The sequence below is a fragment of the Embiotoca jacksoni genome, unplaced genomic scaffold, assembly GCF_022577435.1.
Source record: "Embiotoca jacksoni isolate LCO1_2020_lvr unplaced genomic scaffold, fEmbJac1.0.p SCAF_15, whole genome shotgun sequence".
In the NCBI taxonomy this organism is placed as follows: Eukaryota; Metazoa; Chordata; class Actinopteri; family Embiotocidae; genus Embiotoca; species Embiotoca jacksoni.
In genome coordinates this window covers 4465899-4493532 of record NW_027185285.1, presented here as the reverse complement: position 1 = coordinate 4493532, position 27634 = coordinate 4465899, and the positions used below count along the sequence as shown (strand labels likewise).

Below are 27634 nucleotides of genomic sequence, written 5' to 3'. Positions count from 1 at the left end.
TCTGCTGAGCCTCTCACCGCATTTCAGTGATGTATAAATGTACTCTAGGACCCTGATGTCACTATTGGATGTGTCACTGAGTTGTGTTACACACCCAACAAAAGAAAATGATGGTCAGGTTAAGATCGCTGTCACAAGATGTGTTATTTTCAGACTGCATGAAAAAGGGAATATTCTAAAGTGGTCAAAACTTCAACAACTCCTGTTGTGGTCAGAAAGACACTGCTTTTTAGACGTGTGTTAAGTAGTGTTTGATTTTGAGAACTAATCAGCCTGGCCTGCTCCTTTTTGAGAGCCGATCCAAGGCGCTTTCATATGACTGAGAACCAGAATGAGACTTAAAGAGAAAACAATGAATGAATCAATGAGTCTGAATACAGAAATTTATGGTCAAACATCATTTTAGTTTGATACATTATCCAACATAGAAAACAGCACACAACAGATTTCTCCAATACAGAACAATTCCTCATTCACAAGATACTGCCAGTTATTTGAATCTGAGAGCAAACTTGACATTTTTTCTTATTCAGTTCATGTTTCACCAACTGTCACTTGTGGCACTGAGCTTTGTAAGCTATCGAGTATTTCAGAATGAAATATCATCACAACACAGCATAGAATGCTGAGAATCACATTTCAATTGTCTTTTTTACTGTGACACGGTCACAGCACACGTATAAATGCCAGGATATTAAAATCCATCACTTTGTGTTTAATTAGTTCAGGGGAATTTTCCCACATGCAACTGCTTCTCCAGATGTAGTATAACTATAAACCGCTCATCTATGTCTATTTGATTCATCCTTGAAGGCGTCTTTGGCTGTTCAAAACAAAACTACAATATTTGGTATAATTCTCATTGCCAAAATCTGTTATTTCTTTTTTCTTTTTTTTTTTTTTTACTTGAAAAGATGGTGTTTATTTTTCATATCGCACAATTTAAAATGACAAAAAGGCCCAAAATTGAATTGCTAAAAATGAAACTTGCCAAACACAAAGGATATTGCAAAGATCAAAAAGCCATGATGGAAGGCCAATTTGTAGTCATATTTAGCCACTCACTTCACATCAAAATACTGACCAGTGATCATATCCATGCATGCCCCCAGAATATTGGAAAAAGCAAAACACCTTTTTGGACTGCATTCAGCGCATTCCAGCACTGCACTGATGTCGTAGTGAGGTAATTGCCTCATATGGCCTGCTTTTATGTCTCAGATTGGGGCGGCGGGCTGTCGCTCCCATAAACAGGATTATGCCATGAAGACAGCCTTCTGGGTAGGAACACAGTCTCAGACAGAAGCAGTGAAAATGGTTCAGAAGGTAGCAGGCTACACCTGGAAGTCAGTCCCAAAGTGTCTGATCTGGGCCTCAGTCATAGATAGATAGGTGGTCCTCATACTGGGTGAATACTGCAAGAAAAATAAATAAAAAACACATTTTAGGATACTTGCACTTAAACACAGCATCTCAGGATTAGCAAACATTAAGATGGTATGATCTGATCTAATTTTGGGGAACACTTCTTTGATTATGAGATGGTCTTTAATCAGGAAGATGTGGAATCAGGGGATGATGCTTTATTGTTGGAGAGCAGGTGAGATATATTAGATGGAGGTTATAAATAAAAAGTCATAGAATAAGTTACACTCGCATGTAAAACTCTGTAAAATGTTTTGCATAGCGAGTGTTAATATGAAGGTAAGTCTGGAGTGTGCATGAAGGAGCGGTAGGAAAATGAAGAAATGAAGACGTTGGACAACAGAAAACTTACGGTTAATAAAAGTCTGAGTCAAAAAATGAAAATAAAAAAGGTTAGTTACAAAACACTGGTTAATATTCAGCAGGTAGATACCCTATTGAGAACAATCTTACATAAAGGCATGATTGGAATGCATTGAAGAGCTGATTCAAAAATACTGCAGTATTTACTGCAAATATATTTTCCAAAGTTTCAAGCATCTCAGTTACAGGAACAAATAAAAACCACATGCCAGTGCCTGTTAAAATGTGTGTCACAGAGGTAAAATAAAATTTTAAACAATGGTCCACATCCTCTATGTCCTTCTCCCCCTCAAAAGGTGTTTCAAGTTTTTTGTTTCCCTGTGAATGCCATTCAAGCAGTCAGCCAGCCCAGCAGAAAACTTAATAGGAAAGACACATCAGCTAACAGAAACTTTAACTATGGATTTACCAGTGTTTTGCTATCTATTATTTATCCCCAGCTCTGGAGACACACCACACACTTATAGACTATGAGCTCCACCGTTAAAAGTCAATACTGGATGTGAGGATGAGGAGGCAGTACTCTTTGTGTTTAGCACTACCTCATAGTTATTTTACACATATATAAATGTATGCTATAATGTGGTCTCACCCACTACTTTGTGATAACCATAAAAACAGTCCAAGGCAGTGGTGAAAAAGATGTGAGCACGTGCTTTGAGTTTAGTAGTGGGAGTGTACAGAGACGGCTAAAAAAAATAATGCACTTCAGTCAATGGCCAGCAGAGATCAGTCTTTCATCACTTGCAAAGCAACATAAGTCCCCTCACTAAGCGTAGACAGTGTGAGGTTGTATGCAGTGTATAGGTCATTGCCATGTTCGTGGTACGTGCTCTCTGCTGGTGCTGTAGCAGTGCTGAGGTCAATAGTGCCATAATCGCCATCACACAAGGGACACTAGAGCCCCATAGGGCCAACGCACCGAGGGAGGTGGGGATCCTCTGCCTATCAGTGGCACATTCTCATATCGTGGGGTCCCTCCAAACAGCATCGACTGATTCCTGTGACACAAAGGGAAAGAAAGGTGGTAAGAGTTGAAACACGCATATTGAAAAATACCAGCACTTTCTATTGATCTTACATGTACTCAGGAGGTGGCATGACATTAGAAGCAGATGGAGTCGGTGGATGAAGGGTAGCCTGGCTGCCAAGGCTGCTGGTAAAGCTACAGAAACTGTGTGTGTTGGACCTTCTGGGGTTATATGACAGTCGCCGTGCTTGTGGGTTGAACGGGTCCTCTTCATCTATGTCATCATACTCTTTCTCCCTAGATGAAAGTTGTACAGCCGTACACAGACAGAGAGTGCGTGCGTTAACACTTTGCGGGAGTGCATTGTGGGCAGTCCATAATGGGGTAAGGGGGTCGCTCGGCACTGACCTGCTGCCCATTAGTGTCCACACTCTGAAAATTGCACACAGCATGGCGGAGAGTGCGCAGGCAGCCAGAAGAGAAAACAAAGAGAGGTAGAGGAGCCCTTCCACCCCATCATAGCACACACCCATGAGGGCATCCAGATAGTCCTAGAAGAATGGGGACACACACACACACACACACACACACACACACACACACACACACCCATATATACTTTTTTTTTTTTTCCTTCAGAGGGAACTATAATGTATTATTTGTATGTATCTAGTCTTCAAAACCCACAGAGCATAAATCCATAACCTAATAAACAAAAAAAATAAAAAATATGTATTTGAGATTTATAGACAAAAATGATGTGGCCATGCTGACGCACTTAGAAAAAAGATTCCTGCTTATGTTACTTTTTGGGGATATTTAATAGACTTTCCCAAATTCCCAGGAGGCATACTGAACTCCAAACCTAAATGAAATATGACTAAACACAGGTAAGACAGACCAAATACCTTGAGGATGCTGTTTGTGACCAAATTGTTTTTTGGAAAAAAGCAGTTTAAAAATGATTTGTTTAAAAGGGCAGATTATGTCTACGTGAGGGCCACAAACCGCTATAGAACACAACTGTAAATGTAAACACCTCTCTGTTGGGGATAAAAGCAACAGCAGACTTTCGAGGAAGAGATAGTGGCTGAAGTGCAGAGAGCTCAGACTCACAAATGCATGTCAAAACCATATTACCCTGATGATATGCATGTTACAGATGCATTCCTAGTTTGCTTTGCTTGTTGTAATATGAAAAGCTCACAGAAATAGTCTTGACATTTTCCTGGGATATGTGTGGTCACTGTTTCTGCGTTACTGAGTAACTTGGGGACAGACCCACTGCCCTCCATCTTGGCTTATCTCTATGCAACTGTTAGAGTATGACCCCCCTCATACAGTATACAATTATCATAGAGGAGCTCTACTGGTCCAAAAGCGTATATCTAATGTTGCAATCGCAGTACCCAGAAAGACTCATTTCAGCGCAGAGGCATCTTATTTTCGTTAATGGATAAAAATCGGACAAACAGAAACCTGCAAAAGTCAAGTTTTATTACTATCACCAAGGGTGTGAATAGAGTCCATATACCAGATACACAGTGTACTGACAACTGCAGTAGTCTGTGGGAAGTACAAACAGATAAGGTTGAAAATCACTCAAGTTGGTCTTCTAAGTGGCTTTGAGCTATGCTACAAAGCAATCCTATTAAAAAGTGTCCCGGTCAGAATCTGACCTTACCTTATGTAGCCCGCGGCAGTCAAGCAAGGCTGTTAGCTGGTGCAGACTAAATTCAGTGGAATTTAACAGTCGCTGGATCCCCAAAAGGTCTCTCTGTATAACAAGGTATAAAAGGGGAGAGAATGATACACACCTTTCCACGGCCTGATGTAATAGCATGTCAGCCAGCCACTTACCTCAGCAGTGGGAAAGACAGGCACAGAGAACTGCAGCAAGCCCTGGATCTGGATTTGCATGGTGGTCAGAGAGCGCTGGCAGATCGTCAAAGACTGCGGAAATGTAATAACCCGCCGAATCACACGCACAGACATCCACCACAAACAATGAGAGGATATCATTAAGGAGAGCATTGTTTGGGAGCATCATGTCAACAAGTAATTTTGGTGTTAAATCAGGCCTTATAATGCGCTTAGAATAGAACACATTCCTTTCCAGACAGATAGGCCCAGATTATCCTTTGCCACTGACCGTCTCGCCTACGCCCCCCCCCCCCCCCACACACACACACACACACACACTCCCCACCATCAATCTCCAGCATAAACAAAAGAGCAATATTTATATCATCTAGGTCATCAGAGAAAAATCATCTTACCTACTTAAGCAGCATTTTAATCCATAAATGGGTACTGTGATCATAACTAAGCATGTGGGTTTTAATAATTACTGTTTGTGGATTTATCCTCCGCAAAGTCACTAAATTCACGAATATGTGTGATCACACTAAGTTCTCGTTAAAATGTTGCCATGCACGTGCTGAACTGCGCGTGATGGGAAAGTGGAGCACCACTTGTGAAGTAAAACCTCCTGATCTGTGTGTGGGCATCAGATTCACAGTAAAAAAAAAAAAAAACAACTGACAGACATTTATGGTTTTATGTTTATTAGACAAGACTATATGTCAATGTCTGGTTTCCCTGATAATAAGTGATTCCTGAATAGCAGCAGATACATTTCAGGGTTATGATACTCAACCTGTTCAGGTTTTGTTGAGATTGTGTGATAACTATGTCATTTCTGCAGTTATTTTTAAAGTTATTTCAACGAATCTACATTTCAAGCAGGAATAATTAGCCTCTTAGGAACACGTGAATGAAATCAGCTCAATTTAAGTGGCCCATGTACAGTAGTTTCCTTTATGCGTGATTTATAGAAAACTGAATAAATAACTCAAAAATGTTCTCAGTGAAAGCACTCCAAGGCAAAGATTATGAACAGGGTGAAAGTTGTGACTAATTTTTGGAGGCCTGCATATTAAAAAATGAATACTCTTGATCAAAGTATATCACTTTAAAGTAATTCAATTAGTGTTGTGGGGTAATTTTTCAGAACAGTAGAATAAGGCCCCATAATGATTTAGTTGCCTGCTAACTAACACAAAAAAACTCAAATAGCAATACATTTTCCAGAGTGTGATTCTTGATAAATAACTACACGTGTAAACAGACAGATACGACCTTTTACATTTAGTCATTACCTGTTGGAAGGGGTTTGGTAGATTCGGACTGCAGAATAAATAATAGTGTGCAACATCTGGGAGGTGAGAGAAAAAGGAACATTAGTGTTGTGACTTAACATTCAGTGACAGAGCTGGTGTCTTTGCAATTCTGTTTATAGAGATAAATTACCTGCAGTGAGGAAATCCTTGGTTTGGTTAACAATAAACTTGTCTGGAGACACACAGAAGTCACTAGTGACCTGTGGAAAAACAGCAACACACTGTCATCTTACAGGTATGGCAGACCAAAAGGAGTAGAGTATGTATTTAAGTCATTACATTACATTACATTTCATTTAGCTGACGCTTTTATCCAAAGCAACTTACAATAAGTGCATTTCAACCATGAGGGTACAAAACCCAGAACAACAAGAATCAAGAAAATACAATTTCATGAACAAAGTCATGAACTAGATTTGAATTCTTGTGTTGCAACTGAGTAACGCTGATTGAAGACTGGCAGGTAATTGATTGGTCAGCTAATGTTTACAACATTTCCTCACCCTTTAACTGTGCAGCAATAACACACCAGCATGCAGATACACATTCGCACATCTCTAAACAAAAATGAACGGCATTATTGATCATGTAGAGCATGTCATTGGTTGCAGACCATGGATGAAATCTATTAAATATTTTCATGCTCTTTAATTCATCCGTGGAGAGCTGCTAATGTGCATGCACTAACAGTTTGGGTCGAGGTCATTCAATCCCTGTGCACTGAGAACCCAGAATGTAAAAACATCGCAATAAAAAATAAAAAAGTTAAACATAAAAAAATAACCAGAATAAGCCTGCATAATTCAGTAGGGAAAAAGAAAAAAAAAAAAGGTTATAGCTCAACTTGATAAAGTTCAAAGGGATCAAGAAATCAGTTGTGACGTAAAATCGAACATCAAAGCTTTATGTAATTTAGTCCTAATACAGTCTTATGTCCATTGCTCTCTCTGCCAGCCCCAATCAAGATGTGCCTTTCTACAGCTTGTCACTGTAAAGCATGGCTAAAAGGAATTCAGAGTGGGCAGACCGACTTTGATCTTACGAAGCCATTATCAAGAAAAAAAAACAAGCGGTGTAAAGGTGCACATGCAAAGTAAAACAGATGGAAGTACAACCATGAAGACAAAAAATGGGCCTCATATGTAACAATCAATTCCTCTCCCCATGTTAAGCTTTACTTTCAGATTATCAACCAACACTCAACTGCGATCACATGACATTTTGTTTTCAGCAAAAACTGTACTGCAACATGTGAGGCACTGCTGGGATGTTACCCTTCATCTCTATCTCATTATAATAGCAGGGACATTTTGTTTATGCCGGGTCTCATCAAATATGTAGAAATTTATGAGTATTTTCTAGGACACCGCCATCATCTACCTTCTTTTCAAAAGGCACCATGTTTTTGCATATGCAGTTCTTTTTAATAATGATGTGCAGGTGCAACAAGTCTACTCGCTGGTTGTGCATACTGTCCCACATTCATTTTTTCTTACTAAAAACCGTGGTCTTCACTAAACCACTTTGTGTGGAGGAAAAGGCCACCTATTAATAAGTAGTCGGGGATAGTTATTGAAGACGTTTATCTCAGCTCACCTGTGATATAACAGTCTGAGAGATGTATGTTACAGACAAGCTTTACTCAAATACTTTGGATAAGCTGGCCTGTGAGGTCAGATATTGGTCATTTGGCTCAACAGCTACAGAGAACCAAGAATGGCAGCAGATGTCCGAGATTCACACCCATACAGTTCATTTCAGATTAAACCCCACTATACTCCCGGCCTCTCTTAAAACAGCTGTCCAGACGTAAAATCCTGCGGGATAATCCACAGATGTGGGGTTTCTCTCTGGGAGGCACGTAGATCAAGGAGAGGAGACAGCGGACAATGAGCGATGGAGGAAGGCTGGAAGCAAGGGGGTTATTTTTTTGTTTGTACCCCAGACAGCTTCCCTAATATGAGCACCGTTAAAAACACTAAGTCCAGATGCTCTGAACACATGGTGTACAGTCATGAAGGGAGAACAATCTGTCAGAAAAAAGGTCAGATCAAATTTTGTGCAATGACAGAACAGATTTTGAAGAAAGCAGAGCAGTGCAATTAAAAGTGCTGTGTTTACAGTGGAGTTAAGGGCCAAGGGCTGAGCCTAGAAGACTAGGAATTTGTAATCAGCTTTACGGCATGGCTGACCTTGAAAAACAGCCCCCTGTACACTAAATAAACACCTACAGACAATTTTTAAGCAGCTGACACGTTCAAGTGTTTGTCTGTGTGTTTATTTACAGTAAAACCCTTAGGAGGAATTGCATGAGATAGAAAGCAAAATACAAGAACCAGTACAGTCCAACAAGATCACTATGGGTGAAGTGCATCTAACAGTTATTCTATAGCATTTTATTTAAATAAATAAACCAATTAGGCAAGTGTGACAGTATTTTAAAGAAATATTTTTTTTCTCACCACAGCTGTCGCAGTGCCAGCTCCTAGTGAGGCCCAGCTCAGGATCAAAGACAGTACAACAAAACCCATGATCCTGGAGGAAAATAACAAATGGGAGATACAGACAAAAGACAAAGGCACAAGGGGAGAATCAGATGAATCAGTTTGTCTTTGTACCAGTGATCCTCAACCCCCTTTTCCCCTAGTTAATTTGATTTATTCTGTTCAGCTTTTGCTTGGGAATTGTTCCCCTTCTGCCTGAGGATGGAGGCCCAACTCGCATGGTGCATTGTTGATTAGACCATACAGCTGAAATTCAATTTATTATAGAGAGCTATAAAGATAAATTAACTCATGATTCCTTGTTTAATTCTCTTGTTAGCCCTAGATCTATATAAAAAAAATTATCTACTCAGAAATAAGTTAGTTTGAAGTAAAATAATGGTTCAATAGAGGTCTCACAAGCCTATTATTTGAAGTCTGGGGACTTTCCATCTCTGATTTTTGTAATTTCTTATGTTTTATTATCATTTTTGCTCTGCTTGATTTCAGTAGCAGCATTTTTAATTGGCCACGCTGTCTGTCAATCATGAGGAATTAGGTGTCAATCACTGCACATGGTCACGGTCAATCAAAAGCTACCACAAGCTTTGGTTTGACAGCCTCTTGTTTTAACTGACCCCCTTTTGTCTAAAATAGAATGACAAGTTCAGCGGGGTCTTAATACTGTGGAAGTGCATGAAAAAAATATCAAACAATCTTCCCACTATTCACAACAATTTCTTAGTGACCACTGGCATAGGCGAGAGAAAGTGCTATGAGGTAGATAAACCGAGTAAAAAGAGAAAGAATGGCCCCCTGATGGGTGTAAAAAGGCTGAAGAGGGCTTCGTTTTTCAACTCGCTCCTCAGACCTTCTTGAAAGCACCAATAAAGTAGCCTGAGAGCACTTAATAATTAGTTAAGGGAGCAGGCTCATCCTACTCAGTCGATCAATAGGCATTAGTGAGACCCATCAGAGAGGGATGTGAGGAGCGTTTCTTAGCATCATTTGCTAGCACTGACACGTAGGATGCACTAAATTGGGCAAATGGGATGGGAAGTCTGGATTGTGGATTTGCTTGTCAGACATCAGAGTTGGTTTAAATTACTGGATGCAATTTACTCAAGCAAATGTTCTTCCACAGAGTCTTTCTATTTCTTTCACGGCTTTGGAATCTCAATAATTTTCTATCAGCCGGTTTGATTGAGCGTATAGTAGTGGAAGGTTGTCTTACACTGTATGTGGAAATAAGAAGCAAGTCACTGAGGAGAGGAACAAAGCCAGTGCCTTTGTCAGTGCTATTTGAGGATGTAATACTATCATTTGTGCTGCTAATGGAGTGACATATATGGTGCCAGAGAGACTGACCGGTGCCCTGTCTGTCTTCGGTCAGTGAGCAGTGTTCGATGAGAACAAAGATGCACCACAAGGAAAGAAAAATAGCCTCAGAAACAAGATGAAAAGCAAATACCTCCACACACAGAGGGTACCTACGTGATAAGCAGACACTGAGAATACCTAGCCATCGCCAAGCACATGGCCAAGCAGATGACCAGATCCAGGATCAGAAGCAGCAGATAAATCAGCCATCTACAAGACAGGAAAATGAAGCATCAGCATAAGAATCCCCATGAGCCACTTTTACTTAACGACACCATATGTCATGCACATGTACAAGCCTCAGGAAGTGCTGGCCCAACATATGTTCGGGACTAAACATGTGAGATCTGTGTGTCTCGTATATCAGCATTCTTGTCTGCTGGTTAGAGCCCAACTGTTTCAGGTAATTTCCAGCTTGTTGGCTTAATAATTCAACACCACAAATCCATACACATGAATTTTTTATTTTCCTTTGAAAATGTCCTTCACAGGAATGGGCGACGCTCAGCCTAGATTTGAAGTGTGTGCGTGTGTGTGTTCTGACCATCCAAACACATGAGGGGGGGGGGGGGGGGGGGGGGGGGGGGGTCTTATGACTCATTCTTAATGCCACAAGCCTAAACAGCAGAGTAAATTTATGGCAACTGCAAAAACGTTGATGAGCAGGATGTCACGGAAGCAGGCAAATTCCCAGGACACTATATATTGATATGGGCTTGCTGTGGTGTACCTGAAGCATAGTAGTAAATCTGTGCTCATGAAGAAGTCCAGATATAGTGCAGGACTGTTTGAAAATAAACTGCAGACTAACAGTTCTTTTGCTCACAGAAGTGACATGTGACCTGCAAGGAATTACTATGAAAGACTGCAGTATATCTGCATAACCAGAACGCAACCGTGAAAGCATTTCTTTGAGCAGAGAGACAAGGATGAGTTCATACATACAATAGAGAAGGATATAATATTGGAAAACAGAATTGTGTGTTTTTCTTCTTTTCTTTTTTTTGCCTTGTTCTAATAACACCAGTTTGGCTGTAACATTTGCTATTCATCAATGAAACCCTGTTGCAGGCTGTTCATAGCCCAATGGCTGCGTGAAATCCAATCAAGACCCAGGAGATTGCTGTCAGGCAACTGTAGTCCAAATTAAGATCTGATGTCAGGCTAAAGAGAAGACAGTGTGGATCCTTGTGGGAATATTTATCGAATTAATATTACAAACACTGCCAGTTGTACAATAACAGTTATTTTTGCTTCGTCATGCTAGGAATTAAGCGGGTATAGACAATGGATGGATGGATGCTAGGAATTACAGACACTTGCTAATACTGCAGCTGATACTGAACCAGGTAAAACATGGAAACTTACTCTTTGTAAAAGAATATCAAGAATTTACTTATCACCAAAGTTAACATGGATTTAAAGTCGTTGAGGTGCTCAGAAAAATAGATATATTTAATATTGCTATGTTTTAACTGAAATACATGATCATTAAGTAAGCTGGTTGATTCAATAAGAAGTGTGTTTAACTGCATCAAAGGCTCATGATGTAAAACTGAATTAAAAGGCATAAACACCACAATATTCCGTGAACATGGTGAATAGACAGGATATGGAGCTGCAGTAGCGTTGTCGAAAACTTGTACACAACCAGGGGCTCAGTGACAAAGACCATTTTCTATAGACACATCGTTATGAGAATCATAACAAATAAACAAAGTAATAAGTAGTATTGTGTTTATTATTTTGCTGCACAGTTACATAAATAAGCCCAATGCATATTTTTTATACATTTGTGGGAAAATGCTTTAGTGTAGTTGTATGTGCTGGAGCAATAACAGATCTCCATAATGTACACCTTGAAAAATGTACATTAAAGAGAATAGGTGGTGTAGTTTGTCAAGCACAAATGTTTCAACGCATATTCAATCATTAAAATTTAACTGAAATAATTTATAGCATGTCGTTGTTCAACATGTTTCCGAGTGGGAGTTTTACACTCTGGGACAGGTTGGAGTTGTGAGATGAATATCATGGTGTGACATTAACTTACATGATGACCTGTAGGAACATGCTCACAAAAGCATCCAGATAAGCCTTGTTCCCCCATGTAAGCCACACAAATCCTTTTGCAGAAGATACCACACTACCCTAAATCTGTCAACTTTAGTCTGCTCAAAATGTGTCTACAAGTACAATAATCAACAGGTTGCAAATGCAAACCTTAGGGTACAACAGCGTGATAAAGTTTTATGTGTTTCACAAGTTTTATCAAACATTTATTTTAAAAAACACGCTCACAGTTTGGAGAAGCAGCGATTTGAGCCTAACAAAGTAAAATGCCCCTCCCAAATTAATCCGGGATATTATATTCATTTGAACTACTTTGTTATTGATTGGGTGTGATATATTCCTCTTTGTTTATTGAATTTAATTTTTGAATTTAATTCCACAGTCTTTGAAAAGAAAATAGTTCTTATGAAGAGAACACTGACATAACTGCAATCAATGTGAGAAAAAGTCTGCAGGTAAGAAGATCATTTATGGTCTAATAGCTACTCTGCCATGCATAACATTCTGTATCAGAGCTCAAATTGCACAATGGGAAATAAGTTCAATCTCATCTTTCATTTATTTAGTAATCAGGGAAAAAAATAGCTTTTCCGGTCTGTGTTCCGGAGGGTAGATCAATAAAATCCCATCTGCTCTGGATCACTTATAGTCCCATTCGGAGCGGCATGTTTACCTCATCCAAACACAGATCAAATAAAATAATATGTATCACCTTAGGGGGGTTGTACGTCTCCACCTACCTGTAATATTCAATGAAGGCTGTTTGATCTGCAATGGCTGCCAAGTCAACATTGGTTTTGTCGATGCCTGGCAGAGCAGTCAGCTCTCGGATGACATTGTTGACCATCAGCTGCATGAAGCGCAGAGCTTGGAGGTAGTCCGACCTTGTAGAAAAGATCTCATCCAGGCGTTCCAGGTGCTGGTTGAGTCCAGTTTCCACATTCCCCACAGACCCTATAACCTTAAAAAATAAAATAAAGGGAAATAAGAGAATTTCAAGAAAGAAAGACAATGGGCAGGGTAACAGAATAAGGAAGGATAAGGTGAGGAGGAGTCAGGGAGAAAAGATGTTAAAAATGAAACAGGAACATAAATAAATTCATAAAAAACAGATATTCCTAAAAAAAAAAAGGAGATTGAAAATGTAGAAAAAGGTGAAAGAACCAAAGGAGCACTCCCTCGAGAAAAGATTAACTTTTCTCCACAACCGTGTGCTTTATTCAGATAAACAATGTTAGAGTGGAATACTGATAACAATACCGGGGAGACCTGTTATCACAGGGGTCTTTGATAGTGAGAAGAGAGTGGGAGGAAGCATGGTGGAATAGAGTAAATACATTTTGCTTTTCTGTTTGAACAGAAACAATGTGATGCAGTAAATGTCTTCACTTTCGCAGCATCAACAGAACTCGAAACAAGTCAATTTGAATACCAATTCTGACAGGAAGAAAATGAGAATCACAGACAAAATAGCTTGACCCATAGATGGATTTTTTTTTTTTTTTTTTTTCCCACAGTGACATTAACGGCACAGTCTGCTCTGCAAATGCATCAAAACTGAAAGTATAACACCAAACAACTAAATCAGAGTCATCAGAGTGCCGTTACATCAGTAATAATCAAACGGTTTGACATTTATGAAAATGTGCTCATTTGTTTTCTGGAGGAGAATTAAATGGAGAGATTGATATTACCAATAAATGTCCAGTAATGAAAGGCTAGCAACCAGTCCTCGTTAGCTTAGCACAAACACTGGAATCAGGGGGATACAGCTGGCTGTTTCCAGTCTCTGCACTAAGCTAAGCTAAGCGAACAATATGCTGGTTCACAAACAGTAAACCTGTATGTTATTTGTCAAGAAGAGTGCAGTAGAATAATTCATAATAATTTAATAGAACAGCAAAGATACTGTAAAAGACCTCCTAAACTCATAATTTAACATACAAAAACATACAAACAAACACACACACCAGAATGAATTTGCTGGCGCACTGAACATAACCTTGAGTAGGAGGCTCTTCTAATTCTGAAAAGAGGTTGCTTTGTGTGGAAGTTTGCTGCACCTATACTTTCTTTATCGGTATATTTTTCTCCATTAAACCCCTGACTTCTAGGAAAACTCACCACAATGAAGATACAAAGTTATCGCCCTCTCCTCGACACTGTAACATTTCAAACACTCGAGATTGAATTTTAAATTTAGGAGTCGATACTCCTGATGGTTTGTAAGTAAGACCCAAGAAAGGTTATACATGCGGAGATGCAGCACAGATACGGGCCCATCCTCCACTCCAACAATCCCAAGAGTATGTGATTGCCAGTAAACTGCTCTCACTCCCCACTGCTATGTTCATCATCGCTCACAGTTCCTGCCACAACGCCTCAAATCTTATCTGTAAGCAAGTCTGACTGTGAGAAATGGGATCCATCAGTGAGCTGCTCTGGGTGATCCACATTTCCCTAATCTGGACTGTCCCGTCTTCCTTTAAAATGGATTAAAGCTCGCTTTTACTGAAAGCGAGTCACAAGGAGGATTCTCCATATTGGTTACGCCTGTTAAATGAGACTGGCTGATTTGAGGCTCGCAGTCAATTTTACATGCAACTAAACTGTTCTGCTTAATGCCTTCAGAGATTCTTAAAATAGATTCACTGTATTAACTGTGATCATAAAACAATATATATGATCACAGCACTTTAAAGTCAAGCAAGGTTATCCATTGAGGAATAGGACCCTGAGGAGAGACATTAGGGAACTGATGTATGGTGCAGATAGTAGCAATCATTTTAGTCCAAGAATCACAAGGCAGCTTTCACTTTCAAAGAAGAGCTATACGTAGGGGAGTAACCACTTGTAAATGGGAAACACACATTTTGATATAGTGTGATTGCCATGTTTCCCCATCCATCATTTCCTGGCAGCAATAAGACGCCCTTAATATTGAAACCTGAACACTGGAAATAAGGCTGAAATATAGAATGTCTGCGAACAATCAAAAGTCCCCCCCCATCCCCATCAATTGCAAAGGGAGAATAGTCCTCCTCATCAAATCCTTCCTTCTATGACACATGATAATCCCTTGCAGGGTGTGAGAGTGCATATTTTATAATGAGATGAGCCTTAAAGAACCAACAGTAGAGCCAAAAAGCTCCCACTATAAATAACAAACCTCACTGGGTCCTCGAGAAGCAGAGATTTGGTTGCCTTCGGTCCCATTTACTTTACTTGGCAAATTTTATAATACCTAGTATGTGAAATAAAACAAAGGAAATGTCTTTAAGTCTTTAAATTAAAGCAAACTCCTGAGGCGATTACTTTTCAAACCAAATTTACAGAAACATCAATGAAGTAGTGTAGAAGGGCCCTTCTACACTACTTCTACACTCCCTTACGAAACCACTGCCCCCAAATGCTAACACAAATACCATTATCACTGAAGGAGGCAGAGGAAAAACGAAATGTCAGACACGGGCAGGCAGGGCTAAGGAGCTCAGAAAGGTACAGGCCATTGCTAACTACTGAGCTAGAAGACCTGAACTTGCTTGCTATCAAATCAGCAACCAACTTTGCAACACAGGTCCTTAAGTAAAGCAACAAAGTGTTTTAATTTGAAATCAGTCGCTGTACACACAGATTTAGCGCTGGTGAGATTAAATTTATGAAAAAAAACATAAATCCGTGAACAGCAGGAAGTGACACAATATCCTGGCAGCACAGTGGTGCAATGGTTAGCCTTCCCCCCCCCCCCCCCCCCCCCCCCCCCCCCACCCCGTGACCCTGTTCAGCATAAAGCGGGTATAGATAATGGATGGAACATCAGATTCTGACATCAGCTTGTCTTGCAATGTTAATAAAATTGAAAAATAGTTGGTAGAGTTGCCTGGTCATTTGGATAAGCTCCAAAATGTAATTGGTTCTTCCTTAATTCATGCTCCACCACAAACTCAAACTGGTAGTTTTTCTGTGATTCTGCTGACAATCAGACAAACAAACAATCTTACAATTAAACAAACTGCACCAAAATCATAATCTCCTGGGCGGAGCTAAAGATGAAGAAAGGAATTGGTAAACTGATAAAGAACATTGGAGAAATTACAATGAAACATAGACCAAACACAGATTAAAGTAGCTTTAGCTTTATAGGACGGCCAACCCGCCCACCAGCTCATCCACTCTGAGAGTGGAGTGCATTACATCAAGCTATAACTTTGCATGTGAGAAAGCCTTTATGTCTTTGGGGGAATCTCTATGCTTCTCATGCAGTCATAGTATACATCATGCTATAGAATCAAATCAATACCAAGATACGTCAGAGAAAGTCAGCCGCGAGGATGGAGAATCATACGAGCTGAATCCTATTGGATTCCTACAGCCCTTTCCAGGTTATTTGTTATACCAAGCTGAAAATAATGTAGTCCAATACAACAACCCTGACACGTATATTGCCTTTATGAGGGTTATAATTTTCACTTTTTGTTGAAACTCCTTTCGTGTTGATTCCAATTTCATGGTCATTTCTGAGGTTGGAGTTTGTGATGCTGCTAAATAAAATTGTACTATACTGATAAATGGTTCTAGTTAGCCATGTTGTCAACCACATTTATATCAATACGAGTAGACAAAAAGGAGGTTCCAAATTGACCGTTAAACACCTTTATAAACAGTTTAAAAAAAAAGTTGAACATACAGTGCAACATTTTTGGTTTATTGCAGGACTGTAATAAACAAGAACTCCTGCAGTCATCATGACCCAAATTGTTGTATCACACACACAAACACACAATGTGAGAGATTGAATCGAAATCTGTTCCCTCTTCATGTAGCTACCATGATGTTCAGTATGGACACTAATCTCTTTGTGTACATAGATGAATGCAATACGCGTGCATATGAGCACTTGACGTGGATGTGGGATACTGATATGGCCATGAACACAAACACACTTTTGCATTATAGATAAATAGACGGCGCGAGATGGAAGGAGGGGAGGCTTAACAGCCATTAATACACTGCAGATGGGAGTTAATCCTCTTCTTGCTCAGTGATTATTGCTTCTTGCAAGGCCTTGTTTTGACTCCTTTGCTCTCTTCTCCTCTCTTCTTTCCTATCCCTCCTCCCCCCTAAGCCTCCCAAATAACTTCGATGAATGCAGGTCAGGACATGGTTAGAAATAATCCCTATTTACAAATCCTGAGACAGCAGTCACCTCAATTCCTTCACTGTGACAAAAAGTGGATACAGACCTCCTGCAGTGAGCTGGTCTGAGACAGATGCACACCCCATTACGAGGGGAGGAGCTCTGGTGTCTAGTAACTGTAAAACAGTGTTTCCGAGTGGAGTGAGACAGTACAAGCCACGAGAGCATCATGGTTTGCAGTGACCAAAATGTTGTTAATTGATGGTAATATAAGAAGCACCTGCAAGCAATTATTTACAGCAATTTGGGTGCTCATATTTTAAACCACTGTGACACATTTATTGCCTGGTCAGCTCACACTGATTCAACTAGAAAATTGTTAAACTGCAACTGTTAATAATAATAATAATACTAAAAAAATTAAAAAAGATTATTTCAGAGACCGCATTTAATATTTACATTGTTAAAATGGTGGATTGTAGAGCAGAGCTGGGCAAGCTTCTCTCACCAGATTGTTGATGCCACCCAATGTGTGATTGGCATTGTAGAGAGAGTAGGTCAGCTGGTATACCCCATCGTTGGTCTCACTGTTCCCATAGAAACCCACTCCTACAGCAGAACTGCGAAAAGGAGAAATTCAGATGAAATAAAATCATAAACAAACACAATTCAGCATCAGTCATGCTATTTCATGACAATGGACTGTATGAAGTAATTACAGAAAAAAAAAGATAAAGAAATCTTATGCCACAAAGGGCAAAAATGTAAAAAATAATGAGCAATTTTCATCCCAGTTTTGTAAGTTGTCTGAATGAAGTATGTATGAATATATTTTGTCCTATTGTTCTTTCCAGACTCTTTCTTCCTCCTTGCTACCATATGTGCTGGGATGTTATGAAACTTGAGCAAACAGAAAAAAAAAAAACATTATTCTAAAAATAAGATAACTCCAGCTATCCATTATTACTTCCATCTGTTTTGCTTATGTCTGCCACATTCTGCAATTTTGTGTTAAACATACCAAACCACTATTTTCAGCATTTACTTGGAATCAGTTATCCAATTCATGGCTAAATCCACATCAGGATTCTGTTTGACACCCAAAAATATATCCAACTGGAATACACAGAACCTCTGTAATAGGGAGGATTTGTGTCCCAACCCCCAGTGTCAGTGTACGCCTACTGCAAACAGTCTACAGTAACATGATACAATTTCAGCATACTTGATTATTGTGAAGTCATTCTACACAAAGGTTGGAGGCTAGTAACACTTTCAACCACATTCAGGGTGGTGGTTACCATACAGCAGGGAGCTCATCAATCACACTCCAGATAGCTGGAGTCACACACACACACACACACACACACGCACACGCACACACACACACAGTCAAATTAAATCCTATTTACACTCAACATGATTAATATACTGAGGCCCTTAAACACCATCTGTGCTGCAAAACTACAAAAACAAAATCTGTGATTTTTTTTTTTTTTTTTTTAATTACACAAACAGTCAGAGAAAGATGGCCAAGTTAAGTTAGTAGAAGTTAGTTACACAGATTTGGAGTCTCATTTTATTTTAGAATTTAACACATGGTGTGTTTGGTATGTCACTGTGAATTCTTATATGCATACAGTGCCTCCAAAAGTCAGTTACCAGTAGGGCAGCAACTAATGCTTATTTTTTTTATTATCAATTAATATGTCAAATATTTTCTCGATTACTCAATGACTTGTCTTTAAAATATCAAAAATAGTGAAAAATGATAAGTTAAAATATCTTCTTTTGTCCTAATTCTGTTTGTTATCACAGAGGAATAAAGAAACCACAACATATTCACATGTAAGAACCTCAAATCAAAAGTATTTTGGCATTTTTTTAAATAAAGAAATGGACAACACAAATTAATCAATTATCAAAATAGCTGTCAATTAATTTTCTGTCAATTGACTATTTAATGAATTGAATCATCTCTGCAGCTGTAGCTGACAGAAGTGTGAAATGCAATGCGTTTGCAATGAATTGCAGTTACGAGGTGATTTAAAATCAAAATATGAATGTGACATAAAATAAATCATTTTCAACTTTGACTTATGGTCTTCATATGAACATGTTAAGTGTTTTACAGTTTTACAGCAATTGCTGAGTTGCTCTAAATTTCCCCTCGCTTTCAGATGCACAAAAGTAAATTAACAACGGACTGGTTTAACTCGCTGTCCAGGTATTTTTCCTTTTGCATGGATTGTTCACATATGAAAGAGCAGTGGGTGTCTAGCCTTTTTTCCCCCCACTCTATCTTTCATCTGTTGAGATTGCATTTGGAGCCAGAAGGCATACGCCAACAAGAAGACCAGAGAACTGACTATGACAGAAAAACAACTCATCGGCAAGAAGAGAAAACAAAAGAAGCCATTGTGAATTTTAGCACAGAAAATAGATATATCAAGTGCAACAGTGTGAAAAGTTCTGAAAACAAACAAAAAAAACACGCTAGCAGGATTCAGAATAAACACAGGACAAGCTAAGTGAGTCACCAGATATAAACTCCACTCATCATGCATGTACCTGCAGAAAAAGAGATTCAAGACAAAGATTCCCCCATAACAAACATCAACTAAATGCAGCTGCTTTGAAGGCCAGAGAAGATTTCCAAATAAGATACAAACATTCCAGTGGGTCGTAGATCCATTGTGTCAAAGGGCTATGCAACCAAATATTGGACTGTATCATTTTTGTTTCTTTTGACATTCATCTGTTAACTTACTTTTACATACCAGGAAAAAGATTCAGAATTAAAATGACCCTTTTTATAAAATGACAAATGACTAATGTGAAATAAAAGCTAACAGGCGGTCTGACATTTGTCTTATTGTCATGTTTTGATCTCAAATTCAAATGACTAAGGTAAACATGAAATTTCACTCTACTGTGAACATTGGAGGACACTGTTGGTGTGTTTCTTTTCTTGTTTGCCAGCATCCTGCTGCTGTCACCTTGTAAGTATAATGCAAACCACTGCCTGTTTCTTTTCCAATAAACTAGTTCCCTCTGGTTATGATTAGGGACACTGGGGGCATATTCTGTACAATCCAGTGTGAGCAAAAAGAAATATGATACAATTACAGTAATCCTTGCAACTCAAACTGCATGAATGTGGTTATAAAATTACTTAATTCAGCCGGTTGAAAGAAACTGAACAAATCTTGCTTCACACTTTTTAAGACATCTGCGCTTCAGCTGATCTGTAGTGCCCTGGACAATGAGCTCTTCATTAACCCTGTGGCCAACCTGGTGACAGGTCAGCGACAATAATGAGAGACCAATGACACGGTAATGAAACCGCAATGAGACAGGACATAATGGGGCAATTTAACCTCCACTGGAGCATTACTGTTGTTGTGGCCGAGGAAAAGGCTCTTTGCAGCAGCAAGAGGTATTAAAAGAAACCAACACAGTAAAGAATGGGACTAAAGCATACAGTATGTCTACGCCAGGGTATTTAGTGTCTTTTTTCAAACACAGTTGAGGATGGATCACTTCACAAACAGTATGACAACTAAATTGTACCTTAGTATTGAAATCATGCTGCGAGCTGAACAAATGGCCACGTTGGATGAACACGTAATAACATAAATGCCTTGATTCTGCAGAGACCTGCACATTGTAATAAACTCTATTAAGTTTAACAGAGGCTGATACAGGGAGGAAGGGTTTTTAGAATATTCGATTTATCTTCTCCTCAATTTACCCCATTTATTCTCATGGGGTCAGGAATATTCATCCATGGAGAGGAAGCAGCTCCTAAATCCTATATCTATTTGAGTTCTGCTTACAACTGAAATGTAATTCTTCTTGAATATCATGCTGAATTAAAAGCTGGAAAAAGTGAAAGGACAGATAATGACAAACAAATAGATTTTCCTTAAATGACATGAGAGTACAAAAAAAATATATGTTGACCCATTTTATTTAATAAAGACCACATGATACAGAATAAAGGACAATAAAGATGTACAGTTTTTATACAAGCCATTTCTTGTTTATCTTCGTGTTTCTGTCACTGTTGTAAACCAACTTAATCCAATCTGATGTAAATAACAAACACACTTTGAGTTAAACTGAAAAACTCCATCAACGACATCAACAGTAAACCGGCACATGCTGTATGTTTAAACATGAAAAACAACTTCACAATCTCAAGCCAAAGACAAAATACTGCTAAAAGCTAATACAATTTTACATACGGGGAGTTGGAATCATTGCAATTTTAGTTTTAATCCATAAAACATAAACTGTAATATTAAATGTCTTCCATCTAATTTTTTTCTATGGCTAGAATTATTTAATGGATGCCGTATGCACTACTTTATTTGTTCAACTGAATACATATTCCACTGCAACAAGATTCTACAGTGAGAGATGAGAGCTCCAAGCAGAGACTATATATCAGAGCCCCTTTGCTAAACAGCATCATGCACAGGCACTTAGCATAACAACTGGCCTTGTGTGCTATAGTAGTGGCTTGGTATCATACAGAGAGATAACAAAGTTAAAGCCCAACACTGTCACAAGTTTAAGCGGATATGTACGCAAATTCAATTAAGCCTGTTGGAAACTCATTTCTTTTCTCTTTCAATTTTGCCTCAACAAGTTTTGTCAAAGTCTATTGAATTATATGTAAAAGTGCAATTATTTTTGGCAATGTGGCTCTTGAAGTTTTATGGAAGCTCCAAGCCTGTTTATGCCTCCATAACTTGTCAGTAAACCACAAAACTGAAAAAGTACAAATCCAAGGGCTGGAACATTGTGGTTGTTTTTTTTTTATGGACGTATCAGTGTAATCACTTAGCAATCAACTGATTGGGTTGCTGATAATGATGTGGTACCTCAGAGAGGCTGTCCTCCAAAAAACGGTCCCAAAGGCATTCTGTGGGAGCAGCTTATGACAACAGTTATGTTTTAAAGTTAAGCGACTTTGTTTGAAAACCGACAAACTGATTTCCTGTAGAAGTGATGGACTTCCCATAATGTCTATTGATGGTTGGATACAACAGTGGACTTAGAAGGAGGAAATCAGTGTTCACTTTAAACCATGAGTTGGGACAGCTCTTTTCAAGAAATGTGTTTGCTGTTACCAAAACAATGGTTGCCCAACTTCAAGAACGTAGTAACTTTAATTCATGACGGGCATCAAGTGATCATTTTAACCCGAATCATAATCTCGCCTGAACTGTAACCAACTGTTTTTTTTTAAGCCTAAACCTAACCAGGGTGCTCCTATAGGAAACAGTTCTGTATTTGAAGGTACAAACAATTGACTAATATGGTCACATGGGTTGGGGGACTTGTTGCTCTCAGGAATACGGTAGCTACACCTAATTTCAATACTTGAGAAAGAAAGACATGGACCTTGGCTACAAGCAGGTTTGGGGACTTGCAAATTAGCCGTCTTTACTGTGGCCTACAATACTGTCGACCATTCATCTGAATTAACTAATCTGACAAAAGACCGCATGAAATAAACAGCCAGCAGGGCCAAGTCATTTGACTCATTCGAATTTTCTTTGACAGTCCCGTGGTTTGTCCACTGAGGCCTGGATTACCAATCAAAAATTAGCTACACTTCTTGTTGTGTTTCCTTATGCTTGCCCAAAACGGATGTATTCGTCAAAAAACTAAATCACATAAAAAACTAAAACACAGCTTTCAGTTCATTCATTTCCATTGCATTAATGGCTGTATGTTGAGTTTGTAAAATAATGTAACAGAAAGGCAATATTTTACCATTTAGACTCACCATATGATGAGACCTGTGATTATGGCAGCCCAGGTGACACAGCAGGTTTGGGGCCTTTTAATGTCTTCATCTACGTCCTTGCGGCAGCAGCATGAGCACACCAGGTATACTGTCATAACGAACAGGCTCAGACCAAGACCCACTGCTCCAACACATGCTAGAGATATAATAGACTGAGGCAGAAGAGTGGAGAGAGAAAAGATTCAAAAAACAAAGATGCATCTGTTAAAGTCATGGTGATTTTATCGTTAAAAAATACAAGAGCTGTTCAGCAGATTGTACGCACAAATATCAATAAAGCAGCAAAGAGCTGTAATGTGTGTGGTCTCAGGGTATTGGGCTGGCTGACCCCGCTACGTGAAAGGTTGAGTGCCCTGAGTGAAAACAGCCCAGCAGTATCACACAACACTCATGAATAGAGATATTTTTGAGGTAGTGTGTGTAGCCATCTCGTCCATATTATCAACATTATCGTTGCTGACTGCTGCCTGCAGCAAAAAAGGATAGACGCAAACACGTTGGTGGTCTTGGGGGGGGGCAAATACAGCTCACAGAGAGCCTTGATTTTTCTGCAAAGCACTATAGCAGAATGTGGACTATGGCTTAGAGGAAAACAGAAATGATCCAAGGCTGTGGGAGGGGAGCATCATGTGACACAATGGCTTTCATTCAGTCTTGTGATTTCTGAGAGTACAACATATTTGAAGCCTGAAGGACGGGAAGAAACAGAAGAACATTGGTGTAAAGAAAGCAGCGGAAATACTTTACTATAATAGCTTGTTTTTGGACTCTGTACAGAACACTTCTACCAGTCGGCTTGTTGTTCCCTCACTGCGAGCTAAACACTCTACAAAAGCACGACTGTTTGCTGTCCTGGCTCCTAAATGGTGGAATGAGCTCCCCACCGACATCAGGAGAGCGGAAACTCTGTACATCTTCCGCCGCAAACTAAAAACACACCTCTTCAGACTTTACCTTGAACAGTAGAACTTTAGTAGCACTTAAAATGGCACTTACTGATAGCACTTTGTAGTTTGGCTTTCTTGAAGAAATTGTATTTTCTTGATTCTTGTTGTTCTGGGTTTTGTACCCTCATGGTTGAAATGCACTTATTGTAAGTCGCTTTGGATAAAAGCGTCAGCTAAATGTAATGTAATGTAATGTAATGTAACACAGTTTAACATTATTAAGCAGTAAATAAATTAATAGAGTTGAAAGTATGCTCTTAAATAATAATTAAAAAAAAAACAGCATTGTTTTGTTTGTATCAGATTAAACTGTGCGAGGAATTTAGTGCATTGTAATAATCGGGTTATAATGCTACATATTTCCTTTTCAGAAATGAATGTGTTAGTGAACAAATTGTCCCATAGTTTTTAGGAGCTGATTTCCCAATAACATGTCCAAAGACTGTACACTCGTCAACTGATCCGTTTGTCGGTACACTACCACCTTAAACCAAATGTCCAGCCAAGTAGAAAGTGTTTATACTGTCACACAAATACTTATTAAAACTAATTAAAACACTGTCTGATACTCTCAGCCTGGTATCAAGACAAGAACATCCCTATTGTTTAAAATTGCTTGGAACAATTTATGGGTTCAAAACTCATAATAAGAGCTCTTGGTTAATTTAGAAACAATCCAGACAAAAGCATGACCTTGATTTTACTTGCAAATAATTTGCAGTGCAAGTTTTAATGCCCTCAAGTTCAGTGTGTGTGACTAATTATTCCATTTGGATGGCATTGACACTGTGACTGAATTTAAATTATATTGTTTAGCATACTATAACAAAGTCCTTCATTGTTCAAACTCTGTTCCAAGTTATGCCATGCTGAGGCATATTTTGCTCATAGTTTCACTAAACAAACAAAGGTTAGTGGTTAGTATATTCTAGTTAGAAATAAGATCATTAGACATTCAACCAGAGGTGGACTGACTTGTAACAAGGCCAAGAATGAATGAAGAACCATAGGGCAAGAAACACTCTATCAGTGGCGTGTTGATGCACATTGCATTACAAGTTAAGATCAGAAATGATCAATCATGCCCAAATGATCAATTTGAATGCAACAACAACAACAAAAAATTAACCCAAATAGGTCAGTACAGAGTTGGTGCTAGGCGCCCCACCTCAACTGACCCCCAGGCCAAACTCTTTTTCCAATGATTTGCTAAATGTTGGTTTATGTTTTGTTCTGTTGATGAGCCAAGAGTCACTGTGTGTAGAGTCTATGATGCTTTTAAATCTGGTTAAGTTTTGTCACTATAGCTCAGCTTAGGCCCTTCATCAGCACAATGCTGCTAGTTCCACTCTCTCTTCTAATTTTCCACTCCATTGTTTTGTAATTAGACATGCAGGCAGTTCAATTTCCACTGGATGCAATGCCATAACAAGACAACAGATGCAAGAGAGGGAGGGAAAAAAAAAGAAAGACATAATAAACAAACTACCTTACGGTCATTGATCAGAAGTTCATTGATCTTTTATCTGTCCAAAAGCACGTTTGTATAAATAAGGCTTAAGTGTGATAGTCTAATTTTATTAAACTGGAAACAGTTAGCCTTAGAAAATGTATCTGTTGCTGCTTTGCAGTTTACACTTTCCTCAAAAGACAGCCGATCATCAGCATGTCAAATGAAGAGCATGCGTATATTTCAGGTTTCAGAGACTGTCAGCACTGTAGGTTATGACAGTATATGTGAGTCCTATCTCACTGGTGCTCAGCTGAGTCAGTGACACTGCTGGGATTCAATGATGGACCTTGATACATGAAGAAAGATGTACATTGAGGGATCCAGATTAGAAAGGGAAGGTAATGGCTGCTCTACTCATAGATTACTTTAAGTCTAAGGATTGTGCAGTGACCCTTTGACATGCATAACACACAAAAACTTATAAACTATTTGCTTGTCTTGTGACCATCACTGAATGGGTATGAGAATTATTTTTAACAAGATCAGTGATGCCCTTCTATAACTAATGTGCGCACACATTTTGTTTTATTAGATTTGGAGCAGTATTTCCTGTGACATAACAAATTAACACAGCTTATATTTGTTGGAATAAATTAACTAATGGGATGTTGATAATCTTCATCAATGATCTGTAATTCAATTTACGCATGTCAAACGATTCTACGATGATCATGTAGCTTTTTGTATTGCATTATGCTCTATAAGGATGTGTTAAATATATTACAAATTTAATTCAGATTGCCTGAAAAAAAAGCCAAAAAGCCAAAGAAAGTGGAAAATGAAGTCAGAAACATGAAGGCAAAATACAAATGTTACAGAGTCATGATGGATTGCAGTTGGAAAACTATGGCAACACCATCATGCTGTCTACTTTATCCACAATGAGTCTCTGGTCCTTCTGCCAACAGTCAGTCCCCATCACTAAACATGACATTTAAATGCCCTCAAAGGGATGCATTTGTACAGTGTAGAAATTATAATACACTGTCTAAACAGTTTCTACCTTTCTTTCATTTATTTGACAATCAAAATTCACCTAAAAGGGCACACAAAAAGCAAAACTCAATCATTTCCTACCGGGGAATGGGTGTTTATGGTGTAACATAACTGTGGGTACAATAGAGACTGAGTCCATTAAATGTTGTAAGGGTGAATACATGATAAAGTTCAGTGTTAGATCATATCATTTCTCAAAAATGAAAGCAATTGTGCACACAATGATGGTGTACATACATTTAGCTGTGCATTGCACCTGAACTACTTTAGCCAACCGTGTTAATACAGGTCATGGGTTATCATGTGAGAACTGCAGGGCAGTATGGGTTCTAACTTCCTGAAATTGGCACAAACATTTAATGGAGCTCCACTGATGCGTGTCGGAGTGGGTCAAACGAAAAATAGCCTTTACAACTCAACACAGCAGTTTGTCTGAAACTACTTTTTGTTTAACTTTACATTTAAATATGTTTACCATTGTTTTTGAAAGTCAGGGGTCCGCAACAGCAGAGTCTCAGCTGAGATTATTTTGAAAATGCGTGCGTTTATACGCGCAAGCGAAGTTACCAACCTGCTGATAGCTCGCCTCCTCCGGTTTGAAAGTGTTGTCGACCGACTGGAAAAAGAAATTGAAGTGAGGGAAATTGTGCAGCCAGTATGTCCACCATGGAGCAACGTAATCAACCCTTGCAGTGGCCATTACTGCTTGAAAAGTAAATCCACCAAACCACTAACGACAGGCTCCCTTCTCTTTAAGATCTTGCCACTCAAATATTCCCTGGATTTTGCGAAAAGTATAACTAATAAAAAAAATAAAATAAAATAAACCAACCGCGACTTCAGTAGAAGTTGCAATTACTACAACATGTCAAAGCAAAAGCTCTTCTTTTGCCCTCTGAACATTACTACTATCCACTCCGGGTCCCATAGTTGTGTGTAAACCACTGGACTGCGCTACTACTAAAACATATACCGTACGGGCCAAGTGTTGCATCCGAGGAACTGGATAGAGTGACGATATGAACCTGCCTCCTTAACATAGAAGGCGTGGCAAACCCTTAGTTAAGTGGGCCAGGCCAGGCCAGGCCACCCTTCTTTAATTTATGAAAAGGAAACAATAACATGCATACCGCGTGCACTACAAAAAAAAAATGCATGCGGGGAGTTTCACCAACTAAATTGCACAATAGAACATTAACTGATAAATCAGAGAAAACCGTCAGTAGCCTGCATCCACTCTTTCTTATCCTCTGATATATGTTCTTTTTCAGAGAAAACTCACAATTCTGATTACACACTAAAACTCAGTAACATAAAGGGAAGAGGCTCTGCACTCTATCT

General features: G+C 38.9%; 1 protein-coding gene across 1 annotated transcript; it reads right to left on the bottom strand.

Moving 5' to 3' along the window:
- Positions 1-396: 396 nt before the first annotated feature.
- ttyh2l (tweety homolog 2, like) lies at positions 397-27273 on the bottom strand. The gene is made up of 14 exons (XM_069148996.1): positions 26865-27273; positions 22817-22989; positions 17522-17633; positions 12617-12837; positions 9918-10013; positions 8403-8475; positions 6071-6140; positions 5920-5975; positions 4619-4711; positions 4443-4535; positions 3167-3309; positions 2870-3055; positions 2711-2789; positions 397-1415 (listed from the first exon to the last, which is right to left on the bottom strand). The coding sequence occupies exons 1-14, from the start codon at positions 26991-26993 to the stop codon at positions 1335-1337; spliced, it is 1605 nt and encodes a 534-aa protein (XP_069005097.1). The 5' UTR covers positions 26994-27273; the 3' UTR covers positions 397-1334.
- Between the last annotated feature and the right edge of the window lie 361 nt (positions 27274-27634).